Genomic DNA, 20,427 nt, shown 5'->3' with positions numbered 1-20,427 from the left:
AAGATCTTAATACAGGGCAGTAAATGTAGAGGCATCTGTGTTTGTGACCTTGGGGAAGAGACAGTTGACTTCTCCTGCTTTACCTTCAGAGGTCTTCCAGCATTTCCACAGCTCCTCCACGGTGATGTGCTGGTCTTCACGGTGCAGGTTGCTGTGTTTGTTGGTTTGCTGCTGCTTCATGTCTTCTATTATAAACTAGAAAACACAGAGAGACGGAGTTGAATTTTACATATAGTTTTGTTGGTTTACAACATTTCAAAATGAGTGTTTTTTACTATGAACTCTGGGAGACACAGACGGCTGTGCTTGTCTGTGTATGTCCATGTGTGGTTCTGACAGAGAAAGCTGTAGAGAGTTGGCTTTGCCTAAAAGTCTGGCTTTGGATCACACACACACACACACACACACACACACACACACACACACACACACACACACACACACACACACACACACACACACACACACACTCTTTTTGCTCTCCCTTTTTCCTTTTAGGGACTTTGAAAAGAGAAAGAGACCCACCACTTCCACCTGTGTGTGCATGTGTGTGTGTGTGTGTGTGTGTGTGTGTGTGTGTGTGTGTGTGTGTTTTCAGTTTCTGGCTGTCCTCCTTTGGTAGCTCAGGACTTAATGCCCCTGCAGAGAAATCCTTCACAAACAGACCCACCAAAGAATTGCAGGAGCACCAGCAGCATTAACAACAAAAAGGAAAAGGACCATGGCGGACAACCAAACACCTCAAAGCATTCATTTTGTAGCACTACGTGTGTGTGTGTGTGTGTGTGTGTGGCCTTGGCACAAACTAAAAAATGAATACCTCCTGTCTAGCACCTACCTGCTTTAGATAACAAATTAGCCTTTGATATAACTGCAGTAAAGTATTATATGCTAGCAAGCATGCACTGTAGCTTTGATGGGTGATCGCTCTCCTGGTACTGTATGTCAACAAGACCTTATATGACCTGACGTCCTGCAACTGGATATATGAGTTTTAGGCTAATGTTAAGTACGATACTATAACTCTTTATCACTCAATTCAATGTAAACAAATTGACTAATTTTAATCATTAGACGATGAATTTCCACATAAGGTTTTCAAGCATGTATTACATTGTTTGACTGCGAAGGTGGATACCATATTTTGAAGATTAGCATTATACTAGCCATGCATTGCACCTAGATTTTTTTACAGTTTTTTTTTTTAATTGGCCACAATGACTGAAAAGATGAGTCTACTTTGTCATTACATATATTACATGTGAATATTGATGTAACTTTTCATTGTAGTAGCAGTCCATGAATGTTCTAGTCCTCCTAGCATTGTAGCCAGAGTTAGTTTAGCGTTAAGACCAGAAATAAGTCCTGTAAAACTACAACTTGTCTTTTTTGAACAGATTAAACAAGCAAGATAAAATGTGTCAATTGTGTGTGAACTTTAAGGTGAGCTAGGCTAACATTAGCGGTCTCCTCCCGCTTTCAGTCTTTACGTCAAGCTAGGCTAATGCTTCCTGACTCCAGCTCCTTGACGCTCAGACATGAGAGTGGTATCAATCTTTTCTCATCTAACTCTCGACAAGAAAACAAATAAGCGTGTTTCTAAAAATGTCTCAACTATTCCCTGAATTCACAACCTTATCTGGATGTCCTCTTTATGTCCTCTTTTGGAAGCCTAAGTTATTGGTGCAACAAAATTCCTAATAATGTCTTAAGACCTGTGTACAAAGTAGATAAACCCACCCGAAGCTTGTTTGTTATTATACTGGTAGATAAGCGATGCTGAAGTTGCATGAAACAATCTAATATAAATATATTACATATATAATGTAAGCTAGCAGGAAGGTCAGCAGCTAGAGGCTGTTAATTGTTGCTAAGGGACACATAAAGAGAAGCTTAGCTGGTAGAATCACTAGTAAAGATGCCTAAGCGAAAGTGTACATTCTCAGAGGAATTAAAAGGTACCTAGGTGTGATCAGTGGGGAGCTGAATGTGCTGTCTGTAAGTGCTAGCATGTACTGTCTATAAAAAAGGTGCTATAACCTCAGAGCCTCCTTTTGAATCTGGAACAGAAAGTACAGAACTGCTGTTAGAGGAGAAACCTCATCGGCAAACATAAAGACTACAATATCAACTGAATGTTGTAGCTGACATTTCACACCATTATGAATCACAGTAGTTACAGATCAATGAGTTTCACATCTGACTTGATGCAACAGCACACCCAGAGTCCAACACAGCTTGAAAAATGTCATGTGCCTGAGCTATAAGACAGAAGTTATCATCAATCAGTCTCTTTGAAATAGTCCTAAAAGCACTCAGCGATACATCTTGAACAACTGTATTTATCATGACATAGATGCACATGTACACGTGGCCATCATTTTTAAAATCCACCAGTGCTTTATTCACACATCTACACTGAGAGTCTAAAGGAGAGCTGCGAGTTTGACATTGAATACATAATGACAGTCTGGTGCTGAGAAGCTGCCTGCAACAAATGTTTCCAGCACTGAACACATTTTTCCTGTCACAGAAAAAAAAATAAAAATCTCCCTCTGTGATCAAGAAATCGTTTGAAAACGTCCTCCGTGAGATTCACTTCTGGCACATGCACTCACATGCATATTCGAATCACACATTCAAGAGATGTGAAGGGATGATACTTGCCAGAGTGAAGAAAAAAATGTCAACACACAATCAGTCTCTTACATGGAAGGAGTTGGTGGCATTGAAGCACAGTAATGGACAAAATGTGTGTGCTCGCTCAGCGTCTGTATGATTCATGCCTCGAAAAAAAAGAAAAGAGTGGACGACACCCATGTCAGCCCCAGCCTGTGGCATAAAGGTGTGCCAACTGGTGATGTTAAGTGTTTTTATCAGCAGTCCAATTAGACCTTCACACACCCACACCTGGTGTGTGACGCAGGATACTGAACACACAATAGTGAAAAATAAGTGGCATGATTCTTTGCTTGATGCTAAAACCACAGATTTAAATGTGACTCAGTATAATTCTCTGTTCAATATGGCTGTTGTATTTCTCTGTAACTAAATGGAGATTTAACCTGTCAGACACTGCTGACAACCTCATGCAGCGCTTGTCTTTATTCAGTACGGTTGGGTTTTAATAGCAGTTTATTAGAATCTGAATTCAGTATCACATTAGCTTAGCAAATACAAAACCGTTTAAATCCCTTTATCAAATAGTCTTTTTGGGTGAATTGTAGTTTTTTTCTATTTATCTCAAAAGTTCTAAACAACTAAAAGATAAAACAAAATTTTGAGATATTTCACTGAATAAATGAAAACTTTGAGCAGGTCAAAGTAGCAGATGACGCTGGATGCAAAGTCCACCACACGAAGAAACTACAGATTTGTACTGAACCTAAAATAATCCTATAGTAACTCTAGCTGTTGTCGTAGCCTGTGTTCACCTACGTCAAAGGTTTTTCTAGGGTCTGAAAAGCTCTTTCAGCACATCAGTAGTGGACAAAATACTCTGAGGAGCCTGAAATCTTGGCCAAGTGTTTTTTTTCCTTCCCCTTCTTCGTACACAATACAAATGCAAATTGGTTTTCTCACTGACGTAAAGCCAGGAACCAACCAAAGCAACCAAATGTCTGCTGAGTCACTGGAGGGACCACAATGTGTGCAATACTAGTCCAAACAAATGTCTTGCAAAGCCTTTAATGCTCACTGTACTTCATGAGCAATGACGTCCGGCTTGCAAAGATGCAAACACAAAAGGACATTTGCCAGAGCACATGAACAAGAATAGAAAAGGGTCTGACGAATGAACTGACAGATTTTGTTTCTCTTTAGGAAAAGTTTTAAATGTCTATATTTGTCTTCATTTTATTCTCAGACATTAAGACATTTATAAAAGATCATTTTTAAAAGTTAAACTGGGTTAATGGCTACTTTGCCACCGGTTTATTAAAGACATATTGTGTGATAGAAAACGTACAAACGATACATGTAAACTATTTGCACTTATTAAAGAAAGATTACTCTCCTCAAAAAACTACAATTATTTAGAATTAATTAATTAGAGTATTAAAAGTAAATGTAATTAGTTCAAGTGCTGCCGTCTCAGCATGAAACTTCCACTTGCGGACAGGCTGGCGGAGCAGCTTTGCATACGGTCAAGAACAGCTTTATGATGCTTTATGGAGTCATATAAAATATGTGGTGAGCCGCACATATAAAGATAGGTCCTTGTGTAAAGACAGGCCTTACAGCTTCTGCGGTTAAGAGTTCAAATAATGTGATGGCTGTGATAATTATGGTGTGAAGCCTATTGAAACGTCAAAAGGTGAAGAAATTCCTGCAAGGAGAACAAATAAGGTGGTCTCAAGATTGTGTTTACACTTTGATATGATAGTAAACGCTGAAACAAAAAGAGTTGCAAGTCTCGCAAACATGACGATGGGATGGAGAACTCAGCCTGAGGACCGACAGTCAGTCCTGAAAAGACAATACAATACGTACACAGACAGAGGCCCAGCACAGACAGGGTATGACACATGCTCAGGCACAGGGAGGAGCAGACAAAGACATATTTGTTCCTATCAGATTCCAGATTGCGGGGAGCTGGCTGAGACTTAGAGACTCTACCCATGAGCCTCTGCTCTCTCCAACAGTCGGCTGCGACTCTATTCACGCCTGATATCTACTGTATCAGTCCATCTGTCCACATCTACTCATGAAAGTTATTACATCCGTCTCTTACCTATCATCATAAACCCAAAACAATTTTTTTTTTTTTTTTACCCAACATCATACCTCAACATTAATCAAACCTGCTAGCAATGTGAAACTTATTAGATTGATTAATTGTTGTTAATCTGTTGGGACAAAAAGTATGCCGTACTTGATATGATTTATGAAACGCGTGAGCTACTTGGAGCACAGCTGATCCATCACACATGACAGCTGGGCAGCCTCGACTGTGAAACCATCGCGCGTGTGATAAAATCTTCCTCGAGTTTTTCAGAGGCTTGTTGTTTTCAGTGAGGCCTGTTGCTTTGCCCAAGATCAAAAGTGGGTGTCTTTGCCTAACAATGTGCTCTGTTGCAAGATTTTATCAGGTTATCCTCAGAGCAGCAGAGATCTCTATTTTTTTACTTTAGAGGGTCTAAACTACAAAAATATATCCATGAAAATAGTTTTGGTTTTATTTGTCCATCATTTTATATTTCTATATTGATTTACATTGTGATATCATACATTTTCAGATATCATCTGTTAGAAAGTCATATCGAGTGTTTTATTAAAGAAATTGTTTCACATTTTGGGGAGTACTCTTATTGGCTCTCTTGCTGAGAGTTAGATGAGAGGATTGATACCATTCTCATGTCTGTGTGTTAAATATGGAGCCAGAGGAAGGAGGCGATTAGCTTAGCTTAGCATAAAGACTGGAAGCAGGGGGAAACAGTTAGCCTGGCTCTGTCCAAAGTTAAAAAATATGCCTGCCAGCGCCTCTAAAATTCAATTATTAACACGCTGCATTTGTTTAGTCCATACACAGACAGACATGTAAAGATGACATGGTCTGCACTTTAAAGGTGTTTGGAGAGAGCCAGGCTACCAGTTTCACCCTGCATCTAGTCTTTATGCTAAGCTAATCACCTCCTAGCTCTAGGTCCATTTGAGCGGTATCAATCCTCTCATCTCAGAAACTGACCACATTTCCCAAAACGTTGAACAACTTGCTAGATATAGTTCTATGCCTCCATTCAAAGCGGTAGGTCATAAATAAAATCTCTCTCTTGAATGTTCCCTCTAGAACATTCCCAGACAAGTCAACAAACACCTTCTTGAACCTTCTGGGATTCGTCCTTTCTATAGATATGACCGAGACGCTCCACGAGCCTCCTCCGGTTTCTTCTCACCCGCCTAAACACCAGCAAGTCACATATACAGTATGCTTGCACAGATGTAGAACTCACATGCAAGCCTAATTTTTCCACCAACTTGTTATCCATGGCCTGTCAAGAACTAATAAAGTCCACATACACACAAAAGCAGCACCATCAACACCCCCCCCCCTGCTGTGAGGCGGGTTGGGTTCTTGCAATTTCAAAGTGATGCAACACGATCCAGCCGAGCGTCTCCTTGGTAGACGGGCAGCACGCAGGACGCCCACCTGCCGTCCCCGCGGACTGCACTCAGCAACAGACCCCCAAACGTCACTCAAACCCCCCCGCCGACGACGACGACGCCCAGACTCACAGAGTAATCAGAGACAGGATTATGTTTCACAGGATTACAGCTGGATTTGGTTCCTAATAAGATTCTTCCACAGTAGTCGTATGACAGACGCTTTCGGGAAGACTGTAAAAAAAAGTGATTACTTTTGATTTTGAGACTATAAATACATCGTTTCTGTACTTGTTTAGCCTGATGTAGATGTAGAGGGGAGATAGTTCTAGATCTGAGACAAACTTTCTGGAAAATCACTTTCCGTGAGATTTCTGGACACTAGACTATAAATACATTTATTTCACACATCTTCAAATATCACATAATCTCGTGCAACTAGAAAACTGCCAAAATCGACCTTTTACCCTCATCATGCCAACTCTCCAAATATCAACTTCAAAAGCCGCCAAAGCCTTTTTTTTTGCTCAACATCCTGACTGATAACTCTGTGACGCGACTTGTCGGTGAATATTGTAGTTGTAAAGGAAACTGAGACATTTGTCGGCCTCACCACTTCGCTTGTTTGCCACCACTCCACAGCGAGTGTCAACATGTGCAAGTACACATGTTAATGGGTGCCCTTTTCATGCAGAGGCGTTTTAATACTCTGGATCATCTTGCTGTTGTGACCAATGCAACTCGTCTCAGCTACCTGTAAATCATCTGTGTGTGTCTGTGTGTGTTTTATCTGTGTGTGGTGATACATGGGAAGGCAATAATATACCTGTGAGGGTTCATTTCCCTGTAACTTAGCATCACTGATTGTTGTGAAGTTACAGGGGAATTTTAAGGGTAAAACAAATCTTTACATCTCAGCGCTACCAGGTAACTCACAAGTAACTGATAAGGCCACTTTTTAAGTCTGTTATTTCAAAATTGCATTGTAAAAACAAACTACTACGATAAGCTTCACTATGGCAAGTCAAATATTTATCTCTTGAAAGGTGAGCAGACAGCGTTTCAGATCCTCCAGTTGAGACTTTGGCATGTTATCATGCTATCACGACCCCCTTAGTCAATGTCTGGGTCAAGCAATACCATAAATAAGAGTGAAACTATTCAGTTTGCAGCCAAAGTTCCTGGGTGAGTTGAAGATACTTGCAGGATCACGAGACTCTGAAACAAAGCTGGAAGATAGGAACTCCATCTGAAGACTAGCTGAACAAACACAAACCGAGAATATTGTCTTTGTCTGACCTATTTCTGATATTTTGGGGCCTTTTTCTTGCCGCAGCTCCATTAATACATGGACAATCTAATGCTACCTTGAATCTAGCAACAGAGACAGCATGAACCAAGAGTCACGTACCTTGACGTGCTGACAGTATCATGTTGTGAAATAAGACCCACGATCTTTACAGCTGCAACTAATGATTGTTTTGTGCTTAATCTCCTTGTTTCTTTTTTTTTAATATTCTATAAATTGATCTCTTAACCCACCGTGTACTGTCCAGTTAAGTTCCAAAAATACTGGATTTAAAACAGATATGCCATCAAAAACCTCCAAAACATAATTTCACCCTCCATCAAATCCGCCTTTACAGATGGGGTTTCTGTTTTTCTGGTTTTGTGCAAAATATTCATAAATTATTTCCTTTACCGCTCAACGTGCTCCACAAACAGGTCAACATTAGCCAAAAGCCCCCGGTGTCATTGCCACCATATATCACCACTCGTGTCATCTTTACCACCAGCATAAGAATCTCTGAAACGCATGTCATGAAAAACTGGATATCTTGACCACGGCTATAACATTACAAATATGTGCATCCTCTCAGATTTTGGGGTAAAGGTGGGGGGTGTGGGTGTGGGGGGGTCAGGAAGTGCCAATGAGATCTTTGTTGGGTGTAAGGTTTCAGCCAGGTGGCAAAGGGGCGAGGGGTGACGAGGGCTCATCCAGACCCCTCACTCGTTACCCTGCCTCATAATAGTGTGTCACTCCTTTCACTGCCAGGAAGAGACTGACGGTGTACTGAAACTGACAGTGACCAAAGTGACTCCATTTGGGGTTTAGTGCCTTGCTCAAGGACATTTCGGCAGGGGGACAGGAGGAGGCGAGGATCAAACCCCAACCTTAAATGAGCTACAGCTACCCTTGATGTTAAAAGTGACATCCAAGGCTGTGTCGTCAAGTAAAACATAGAGTCGATCTCCTAATCTCATACTGAAAGTTTAAAAGTCAAAGAGGTCAGACCATCTGTCTGTACTGTATTGTATTTTCAATACCATCAAGATACTTTCGGTCATAGCATTACTTCATCGGCTGACACAGTGCATTGTAAAACTGATAACACATGGCCTTTCTTTAATTAACTTTCAATGCAAGGATAATTGCTTTAGGAAATTTGATTCAAAGTTGCATAAAGACCCTGAGTTTGAGGCCTTAGCCAGTCCGACGAAATTAATTAAAAATAAGTGACTGACACCCCTGCAGCAAAGACTTTTCACTTAATATCAGTTAACTTGTTCAAAGTTCAAAGTTCTTTATTGTCATTGTCATAAAAACAACGAGACAGCACAGCATCCCCAGAGCCGTAGTCAATCAATAAATAACAATCTAAAAGTAATATAGCAATAAATAGTAATAAGTTAATAAGTTAATAAGTAATAATTTCTAATTTCGAGGCACATCAGGCAGTTAAATGGGTGCAACGATACAAAAAGTGGCTTTAGTGCTAAATAAGTTAATTTCACTTGACGGCGGGGTGGGGGGGTTGGTTGTTTAGAAGTCTTATGGCATGTGGGAAGAAACTGTTGGTCACTTGTTTCGGCCCTGCGCTCCCGGTCACATGACAATGTCCGTCTTCCATAAAACTAACTGATAGACAGCCTTTAATTTGGTGAAAGGAGCATCCATCATGTTATGAAACCCGGCTCTACCCGCCACCGGAGGCCAGAGAAGAAGCTTGGAAATCCTCAGTAATGAGCGGCAGCCAAAATCAACTGGAAAGAAACAGACACGACTCTCTGCCCTTATAAAGACAAAAGGGTGAAAACAGGGCGGGGGGTAACAGGTGACACCTATACAGTGCAGCACACACCGGCATCAGTGATGTATGCACAGACGCACATCACCTTAATGTGGGCTGGGGGCCAGTTCTCACACTGCAGACCCTCAGGGGTCTTAAGGCAGGACTCATACAGCATCCAGCTCTTTACTGAGGGGCCACTGCTGGGGGCTGCAGGGTATAACCGTTTCTCACACCAGCACTTCTCAGGCAGTTAAAAATGACTCTTGCCAACACACACGCGCGCGCACACACACACACACACACGCACAGAATGTGACCATGGTTTCTTTTGAACGTAAGAGGTCGTTGATTACCAAGAGACGCAGAGGGCACAGCAGGTCAGAGTGCTCTCAGGTGTCAGTTCTGCCCCTCTAGTCACTCAGAGAAACCAGTCCCTTCTCTCTCCAGACCCCCCAACCACATACACACACACACACATACACACACAAAGACCCAGTGTCACTACCACCATTCTATACACCATACAACTTTTGCTTTTAGTTATAAGGCACAAAATCTCAAATAAAAGGCCTTTCTCTCTACAAACATCAAACATTTAAACCTTTTTTATTTCAAATGATGGTGTAATGTCTGTAAAATTGCCACTAAGGATCTGCGTGTGAGTTTCTGATGATCACTGTCCACAGTGTCACTGTGTTAAAAATGTTGACACCAGCTTGGCTGTCTCCCCCGATGACTAACTGTTTGATATTAAAAATGATTTGACTTTTAGGAGAGCTACAAAAGCCTGACCCACTGCCACGAGCTGTTACTCACTGTTAGCTTTGTAAATTAAATATTTACTTGTACGCGCCAATCCACTTTCAGAGCCGGCAACTATTCTTGTGTCAACACTGGAAAACACTCACAAGCGGTTTGGCTTAGGTAACCTGAAGATCTACAAAATACTGGATTTTTGCTGAGATGGTGACATGGGAAAGCCGGCAATAGTGGGCAAATATCCACAAATATAAGAACCAATCAAAATCAAACGGTGACAAAACAGTCATAAAGGTCGCCTCGTCTTAAAGGATGAAGAGCCAAATTATTACATTTGACATAATATGAGGCCTGAAGGTCCTTTACCCCAGCGGTACCCAACCTTTTTGCCCATGGCCTCTTAAAATAAAATATCTACTTGTGACACCTCCATCACCGTTCATGGCCTTCGTGTGTACGTGAATTCTGAGTCCAACCGGAGTTAACTGATCTTCCTCCTGGAGGATTTCTAAAGGCCTTAAGAGGTAAAATCATTCAGTATTTCACAAGAAAAGGGCTACATTTACATAACAATCACTAAAAGTACGCATAATTTTGTGTAACAGAAATACCTTATCCCTTTAAATACTTTGGGACCCCTTCAGGAGGTCCTGACCCCAGGTTGGAGACAAATACTTAAACCTAAAAAGCTCCCAGGTTTTGCCTTAAGTGTTGTTTACAATCCATGTGCCTCGTCATGTGTCCTCAGGCAACACGCCCACAATCATGAATGTACATTCCCAAGGCTCACCTCCACACTCTCGTTGACCTCTATTCCCCCGTCGTTGTCGTCGTCCAGCTGTTTGTGGATGTGACGCAGCGCCTCCAGACTGAAGCGGTCGGCCTCACCTATGCATGGTGGCATCACTAGAAGACAGGGGTCTGCAGGGGACAAAGGATTCAGGTCAGTGGTGACAGGTCAGATGACGGTTAAGAAGCAGCTGGAGGAAATGTACACAGTGATCACATGTCCAGTTACTACGTGTCAGGAGCAAACAGATTAGCAATGAACATCCTTCCTCGTTTACGTGTCACTTCTAGTTGCAGCAGTATATATTGCTGTGTGTGGATTTATGGTTTGCAAACAGTAGCTTCCAGGTAAAGGAGTTTGTACCAGCCAACAAAATTAGAATTAGCAGAGATGCTAATTCAAAAACACCATATAGATACAGAATCGTCTGACAATGATGGAAGAGGAAGTCTTGGCTGCTATGTGATTGATTGAAATCTGCATACTTGGCACACAGGAGATGATAAGTGCTGCAAAATGCCTTCCAAACAAAACAATCACAGAGACACAACATCTATTGTAGCAAAATTAGGTTGTGTTTGTGTTCGACTTGTAAATACATTTGATGAGTCAAGAAGAATAAGCTGACATGATAAAATCTTTTTTGGCATACAGAGCTGCAAGGATTAGTTGATTAATCGATCGGTTGCTCGATAGAAAATGAATCTGCAACAGTTTTGATAATTGATTAATCATTTAAGTTGTTTTTTTCTAGCAAAAAAGGCCAAAAATTTGATGGTTGGAAGTTGTGATGCATATTTCTCATTGTTTTCTTATTCCTGTTGGCATCCATGCAATAGAAAGTGAAGAAAGAATGACAGACTCATTTTGAGCTGCAGCTTTTAGAGTGATCTGCTGACAGGTTACACTAAACTTCTGATTTTGCAGTAAAGAGGCAATAATGCTGAGACACATGTCGGGATAACACAGTCACCAGCTGTGGTTTAGAAGTGAAGTATATTAAGATGTGCCTTGCATAATATTTGCTTTCCTAAGAGAATAGTGGAAGTCGTTTTCCTCCTGTGCGCACCGCTTACGGGCAGTTAATGCTAACGTGGCTCCACCTGCCTCCAAGGGGGTGACCACACCTGTCCTCCAGGCATTTATTAATATGCACTCCACTTCCTTGTGTGATCTGGAATAAGGACAAGTAATGAAATGTGTTTCATAGCACTCTCGCGTGTGCTGTTGTCATTCCCGCAGCGTCCCCAGGCATCCCCGTCCCACGGGGGAAATGAGCCCATTACTTCCAGGCCTCCAAGCGACGGACAGTTTGAGCTGGCCAGGTGCCAAACTGTCTCAGTGGAGCCACAAAACACACACTCTCTCTCTCTCACACACACACACACACACACACACACACACAGAAAGTGGCACATACACACATATACACATACATACGAGCACAAAACCACATTTTATGAAGATTTAAGTCACAATGTTAATTACACCACTCCATAAACTGGACACAAAATGACATTAAACAAGCGGTTAAAAGTTAAAAAAAATTGTTTGTCAGTCTAAGTGGTGCCAAGGCCTTGTCCAAGCCCAACAATTAATGATGCTCCCTGTTTGGCAACAGTTTCAGACCAAACACAAAGCCACACAGCAGCCAAGGGGAAACACCCAAACAACAAGTAGACAGCTTTTAGTTGCTGCTGGCAATGAGTAATGTATTAGAGGAGCCACCAGAAAAATGCAAACAGGAGACAGTTAGAAAATCGTATAATATTGTGAATATCACTATGCACAAAACTCAAACTATTTTTTTCACTTCTCATCTAACTCTCAGCAAGAAAGCGAATAAGATTTCCCAAAATATCAAACTATCACACTATTTGAAAAGAAAGCTCATAATAAAATACTGCAAAAATATTGCAAATAAGTCCAAACTATTTTGGATGCATGTAAAATGCATAAGCATGTACAGTATAGTGTATAAGCGACCATGTGGCATTTTCTGTGGGTTTTTGATGTAGGATCTGTTTACTGAAACAAGACTTGACACGTTAGTTATAGAGTTGCCACTTGGCAATCCACAGAAGAAGCAAAAGGAGACATTTGATTGGACGTGTGCCCGGGCTAAGTTTGGATGACAGGACGCTGGGGAGGATGTCCAGGTCAAATGGAGAAACTGGGCTGCGACCAGACTGGGCCTCACGACGATACAGTACCGGCGGTTGGATAACACAGAGGTCATTTGTTTCTGTGTAAACGGACACAGTCGGCTGGCTGGAGGGAGTGAAACCAGAGTGGCTTTAAGATCTCCACCTGTTAACATGATGGTGTGGCAGCACTGAACACAATATTTAACGTGTGTTTTGACTAAGCTGCTGCAATTAGAAAATCACCAGCTACTTCCTGGTATGACAACCAATCAAGAATCGGCCTTTTTGACCAAACTGTCTGGTGTTTAATCGCACGTACCGTAACTCCTCTAAACACTGCACTACAAAAACAGTGAAACATTGAGGGACAAAACAACCACAAAACACTGCGAAAAGCCCTGTTGACACTTTCACATGTTCACGTCACCACACAAGATAAAAATGCACATCTATCTGTGACAGGAAAGATTATCAACACAATAAGGCTGTTTCAGATTAGAGTCCGTCCATCTCCAGTCAAAAAGCATCTGATGCTTGAGAACGAGTTACATAATGCATTTGCTTAGCTCGCCAGTGCAGTTTACATAGCCTGTTGTTTGCATAGCATGCATATCTATTTGGCTGTTTGGTTATTTAAACAGGCACAAAACTCAAATACTTTACTTGTGTTTTACATACACACACACACACACACACACACACACACACACACACACACACACACACACACACACACACACACACACACACACACACACTGCACATCCTGCTGTGAATCCCTGTTTAACTTTCAGTCTTTGTTTGGCAGACACATCAAAATTGATAACGGAACACTTTTACAAACAACTTTCTCTGATGTTGATCTTTTTTTTCATTGTCATTTCTTTCTATACTGGTGGCCTAATTCTGTTCTGCGTGTGTGCAGAACCCTTCATGATCGACTTATCTTCAGAAGCTCATAGAGGAAAAGATAATTCGAAGATAAAACAAGAAAAAAACGCTGTCATTCACTGACAGTATTTAGGCTGGGCCACCTAGTGTGCAATTCAGAAATATGACAGCACAAGCCTTTCCTTCCCTGGTGTCCTATTTTTGAGTATGTTTAATACATTTAGGGACAGTTGCGAGCAATGAGAGACCATGTGACAGGAAGTGGCCGTCGGTGACCCCGAGCATTCCAGGGGGACACACGGCAAATCAAAACAGCCGGGAGAAGTAGTCCCAAAAGATGACAAAATTGGAAAGCGCTGGGTTATTTTTAACCCATCAGGCTCCCAGTTGTCAGGATGTAAAAGCCCAACAATGGCAGAGGTCTCCCTTGCTCAAACACACGCACACAAGCAGATGTTAAGTACACACACATGCAGCAGGCAAACACAAGCAGGAAAAGCAGTTGTACCGTAATTCACTTTGCTATAACTCACTAATGTGTGCAAGCTGTCACACAGGGCGGCAGGTCTGCTTCAAAAGAATCTGATAACAAAAGCATTTAGCTGTCAGCTGCTTCCTTTAAAGTGAATCCCAACACTTCAAAATATGTTGGGGTTTTTTTTGTTTTTTTCACACAATATACGAATGAGAAGCAGACAGGGAGGAGTGTGTGTCTGATGTGTTTACAGTGACTTTTTTGGGGGACTTCCTTGAACCTGATCCCTTGAGAGATGCGGACATCATGTTTATACATATTATATAAGTGAATAGATACGTCAGACCTAGCTCCCTAACACCACTGCATTCTGGGTGTGTGGTCTGTTCATATGTTCAAAGAGAGCGACATCTTCACAAAGCGGCAGGTAAACATTTTCTCATGCAGGTTTGATGTGGTAATATGACAAAAGTGGCAGCATGGCAGTAAAATTAATAAATTTGTGTGCCACAGGAAGGGTAGGGAAGATTTCTCCACTTAAGACTTAATGTACAAAATAAGACAATAAGGACATTGTCTAGCTGAGATTCCCTGCACTTTCATTGATCATTTGCCTGATGGACATATTTCACATAGAAAGTACCTATTTTCCACCATCAAATATTGATAAATAGAAGGAGTCGATAACTCGGCTCGGAGCACCAGCAGTAGAGGCTCCATGTCCGCTTCCCGTAGCCCACAGTGGGAGCTCTCCACCTGGGAGGAGAGGCACGCCCCCTCTCCCTCCGCCTCACTTCAAACCCGATCTTGGAAGCGGAGGCCAGATTCAGTGTCAGAGTATCTCGTTGGTGGGTGTGGGCCGAGAGCCAACGTGGAATTAAGATATGATGGGCTTGACATGCGACTCTGGGGAGCTGAAGTGGCCTCCTCTTACCCGCAAACTGCTCGAGATTTCTCCCGTGTCCTCAGCTATTTCCTGCTCACATACTGTCTCCACAACAACACACACCTTGCGCACACATACAGCACCTACTCATACACACTCTCAAGTATCTAACATGGTGCAGGTGGCGGCAGACTCGACGAGCAGACCAGGATGAAGTAATGCGGAAGCAGATTAGAGAATGTCAGCAAACACGCTAAAACAGATGAGAGTGAGCTCACTTTATTCATATTTCAGCCTCATGACAGTGAACACATCTCAGATGCTACTCAGACTCATACCCAAAACCCTTCTCCAAAGCTAAAATTACCACCTAAAAATATATTTCCTGTCACAGAATTACATTTACATTACATTTACTGCATTTTCCTCATCAAGAAACATTGGCTAGCATTAGCTTAGAATTGGTCAATTATAGGGATTATTAAACATCCTGGGAACCACCATTTTTATGACACACAAGATGCCAGATAGACTGTAGAACAAGCCAGAGTGGCCAATGATATTTCTGGTGTTGTTGTCTGACAAAAAAAACTTTCCATGACTGTCAGCATCGCAGACTCTCAGCCTTGAACCTTTTTCTCCCAGTCTCATTTATTTCCTCCAACTCTGTCTCCGCCCTGACGTAACAACAGCAGCTACAAGTTGAGGCGACCTCCAGCTTGCACGTCACTCCGCTCTCCGTGCAGGAAGGTGCATCCAGCGGGTGAATATATTACCTCACTGTGCCAGCCGTGTCAGCAGTTCATCAGATCCTGCAGGCGCCGTGCCAAACTCTTATCAGCTTTCACACATTTATGATGTATGCACATATGGATGATGAGTGAGATGTTAAGTATATTCTGATAAATTCCTGCGTTTTATTGAAGGCTTCAGGAGCCTTAGACAACCTCTGCTCTCACATGTCTGACTCCGTCTTGTGATCACTTACAGTCATATGCCTGTGTGTCTTGTGAATAAAGCTGATATAATTCTTAATTGCACTGAGTTCAATACTCCAATTAGATGCTCCAAACTGTGTGAAAGTTGGGGGGGAAGGGGGGAGGAGTGTGATGTCAATGTGTACCAGACTCGTCCCCTGTAGCCTGTGCCCATATGGCAGTGTCATAAGTCAAGCTGACGGGTCAGTATTAAAGGCAAGTAAATAAAGCTTCTGGAGAGTCTACCATTTCAGCTCATCAGCAGCCATTAATAAGACACAAATATCATTAGCTGCCTACAAATGCCACCAGCTAGTGCAGAGAGAGAGAGAGAGAGAGAGAGAGAGAGAGAGAGAGAGAGAGAGAGAGAGAGAGAGAGTAGTTGAAGAGGAAGAAACAAGATACAGAAAGTGTTACTCTCAGTTCGCACAAGCCGTTAAAATGGACGCGCACATTTAAAAACTGACCTCTGTCACCTTTTCAACTGAGTGACACGGGAAACTTTTACAAAAAGAAAAGCTTGAGGTGCCTTAAATAAAGTTAGCCAGCAGGAGGGAAAGGATCTGACAGACGACAGCAAAAGTCTCCGACTGATTCTCCGTCTTGATGCACTTGCAAAAAGAAAGCATTATTTATGTTTGAGCTCCTGCTATGCTGACAGGTGAGTTTTCGAACTCCCCGGGGTGCCCTAGGGCATGGCAGGAGAACGCTGTACTGCAAAATCATCAATAAGCAAACACAAAAGCACAGTGCCACACACAAACGCACAACTACAAAAAGTCAAAGAGTCAAAACCTTGATTTTGAAACCCCATGCAACCATGAACGTGATCCAGATTTCTTAAGAGCCACCTACACAGAGACAAGAGTCCCAGTCCCAGCCCAAACAAAGTCTTGCAAAACACACACACACTAAGCTACATTAGCTACATTGTCCAGGCTCCAGACGTTCGACATGTCTCAACTAAACCTGATCCACCCTGAGCTGTATTATCTTTGTCGCAATTTGCTGAATGTAAGAGACAATAGGTAAAACAGGTGGAGGTGGGGCTGGATGAGCTCAGGTTGCTGCAGTTAAAGAAGGAAAGTAGTGTGCATTTTCAGTGTATGAATAAAGGTCTGACTGTTTTGAGCACGTTAAAGGTACCCCGTAAAGTTTGGGTTTTTAGGAGTGGGTCCCTGGTTAGATTGAGAGAAACCTGAATGTAAACAGAACCTTTGTTTGTTTACCAGAAAACTCCAAAGGGCATCTGCACAGTTTGAAAAAGTAGACTCTAAAACAGTTCAACTTCTGAGCCTTCTACTTCCCTATCTTTGGTCCAAGAGGGGATAGAGAGCTCTTCGTCTTTGACCTTTTGAACCCAGTCATTTCCACTGAAACAGGGTATCCCTTACCCATCTAAACCACCTTAATGAGCATCAGTAATCCTCTGCTTAGGCCACAGCTTTAAAAAAAGAGGGCAAATAAGTGGGAGGGGGGTCAAGTCTGATCTAAAAACTTCCAGAAAAGGAGACGCTCCTTGCGCCCGGGCGTCCCAGGAATGTTTCAATAACAGCCCTGAACACGAGATGTGTGATATATGCGGCTGGCCCGGGGAAGAGAAGCAGGAGGGGAGAATGAAAAGACAAGAAGAGGCCGAGCACTCGTTTAATTAGCTCGCTCGGCCTCCGACATGCTCCTCTGGATAGAAGGTTAATGGATTGTATGTCTATAGAAAGCGAGGCAGGGAGCAGAGGGCCGGGTTGAGGAAGAGATCAAATGCCCGGCTTTAAAAGCTAAACAATGAACAATGAAAAGCATCAAGAGAGCTCAACATGCATTGGCCATTTAGTAATATCACCTATGTATAGCACAACTAGTGAGCATTTTGAACAGCAGTGATCACAAGGCAAAATCAATTATTGTAGTATAAATCATGCACACAAGTGTACGAAAGACGCAGTCTGGATATCCCCAGCTGGGATTAAGTGTTCCTCGTCTGTGTGGTGGCCTCAGGAAAGAAAAGCTGAGGGTTCAGACTTTCCCACTGGACTTCTGAGAAGCATCTCTTTTAGGGTATGGTACCCCATGTTCCCTGACCTAGTCACAAACTGGTGGAGCAAATAAAGGAAGGAAAACCAGATGTGTATGGAAGCTAATAATAGCTGTAATGGTTTGAATCTTATAAGCAGCAGAAACACTATTTTGATCTGACCTGAAATTTTAGATTAGCTAGGCTATTTGAGCAACTTTACAATGTTCTTTTTTAAACTACTGGACACAAAAAAACCCAACTTAAAATCAGGATTGTTACTAATGTTTACATCTTGCTGGATCTTATATTACCGGAGCGTCGTTCAAGACCTGTGCAAATTGTAAATATCTGGACTGTCAGAGTCCACGGCTCAGACCTCTGCGTGGCCTTGGAAGAGAAAGATTTAAAATGACATTTATGTGAAGGAACACTGAGAACAGCCTGTTCAACCTTTTACTGCTACCTCTAAACCAACAAGGTTTGTCAAAACAAGACGATGTCTGCGTGCTCAGTGGGCAAGGATGTGCGTTTTCAGTTTCAATTTTGAAAAGTGGCACTAAAAGAACAATTTAATGGTTCTGGACACTCCCCGTCACTGCGTTAGCGTGGGAACGTCTCGCTGGGACGATTTGTAGCTGACAGCAGACAGCAGGTTTGGCTCTCTGCCAGTTTCCGGTGTATGTCTTTTACCTTCCTGCTTGACAGGATTCTGATGTTTGGTTCTTTTTTAACTCGGTACTCCTAAATATGGACGTGTGGAAGCTAAGAATAAGCGACACACTTCAGACAAAAGAAAAGTACATTCGTAGGAGTTTAATCCAAATACAGGCCAATCAAATCTGAACAAAGGAAAGCAGCTGAGTGAAGTGATGCAACACACGTGCAGAGGATTAACAGTGGCAACACAAAGACAAAATGTCAACATGCTACATTTCACACCAGCAATAAGGTTACCAACTGCCTGCATCTTACAACCAAACATAAGCTGCTGTCTCTGATGTGACACAGAGCCGAGACAAATCATGTGCAGACAGAAGACTGAACCTCTGGCAGACCTTTGACCAACAAGAAGAGGAAAACAAATGAAAGTCATTCTGTTGCAATCAGGTCCTTTGATGTGTAATTCAAACTGGGCCCATTTTGGAGCAGATCAAGGGGAAGGCCAAGTGGCTCCTGGGAACCCACCTGTTGGTCCGGACATGCTACTGTTAGCAGCACTTCGACGGATTAGCAGTCAACTCACCACAGCCTTACAGTGCCCAACCAAGACATGGGGTGGAAAAAAAACTGGTCATCGGCTTGCTTCATAGCTGGATCTCATGTTACTTTGAACAAATATTCAGGTTTACATCCACCAGGAGATCGTCATCAAAAGAGTGGGATGATAATCATGTGTAGTGTTAATGTGTTAATAGTGTTTATAGTGTTAATATAAAAAATATTGATTATAGCAGATTTAATTAAAGTGACTGACACAAGACAAAGCACATAGGCATGCATCCATATGCTGCTTTTCTTCATTGATTACATTTGTGTCAGAGTCTCCCTGTTATGTTTGCTCTCTACTTGTATAGTAGTTTGTTATGAGCCCAGGCCAGAGCACGAACATTGGTGGAGACAGACTTGAGAGGGGACAGCATGCCAAAGAAATCCACACCGCTCTTTGCCCCTCTTGTCCAGGCCACCACATCACGTGCCCTTTGCCAAGGGAAAGTCCCTGAAATCAGAGGGGACCGCTCCTCACATCCAATATCTAACTTTAAATCCCACTAAAATAAAAACATATACATATATATGTATATATATATACATATATATGTGTGTGTATATATGTACATATATAAATATATATATAAAATGTGAAATCTGTTCACCTTCCTCATTTCTAAATAGTCACAAATAGTCTCACACTGGAAAACAAAAAGAGGTTAAATCTCATAACAAATAAAATATAAGAATTCACTTGCAGCGCAGAGAAAACTAATGCTTCAGTAAAAACATGTGATTAGCAAGGAAATTACATGCAAAGCGAGAAAGCCACGGGGACAATTCTAGGCTTCTGTGAAGGGCATGGCATTGGCTTCTTCCTGTGTTAAGGTGACGAGTATTATCACAGCAGGACGCCACTCTCATAACAGGACGAGGTCGTTACCCCTATCAGCCTCAAACAGCAAATGTTTCCAATTTTACCTTCAAAAATGACTTGAACGATTATCAAAATAGCTGCGATTCATTTTCTGTCTACTAAACTTTTCAGCACTACTGCGTTTCCACCTGACTACATCAAACTGAGAGCAGCTGAAGACAGAGGA

The 20,427-nt window shown here is 42.1% G+C and overlaps 1 protein-coding gene across 2 annotated transcripts in view; it reads right to left on the bottom strand.

Moving 5' to 3' along the window:
- The window catches only part of stim2b (stromal interaction molecule 2b), a 37,394-nt gene that overhangs the window by 10,000 nt on the left and 6,967 nt on the right, over window positions 1–20,427 (bottom strand). For both annotated transcript variants that reach the window (XM_070929554.1, XM_070929555.1), the window contains exons 2-3: window positions 10,726–10,856; window positions 84–195 (exon numbers count right to left, since the gene is read on the bottom strand). In XM_070929554.1, the coding sequence (XP_070785655.1) occupies window positions 84–195; window positions 10,726–10,856 (243 nt within the window). The remainder of the gene's footprint in view (window positions 1–83; window positions 196–10,725; window positions 10,857–20,427) is intronic.

This window comes from Enoplosus armatus, chromosome 23 (genome assembly GCF_043641665.1).
Source record: "Enoplosus armatus isolate fEnoArm2 chromosome 23, fEnoArm2.hap1, whole genome shotgun sequence".
Lineage (NCBI taxonomy): Eukaryota > Metazoa > Chordata > Actinopteri > Centrarchiformes > Enoplosidae > Enoplosus > Enoplosus armatus.
Note: the sequence above shows the minus strand (reverse complement) of the source record. Positions and strands in the feature narration are given on the sequence as shown.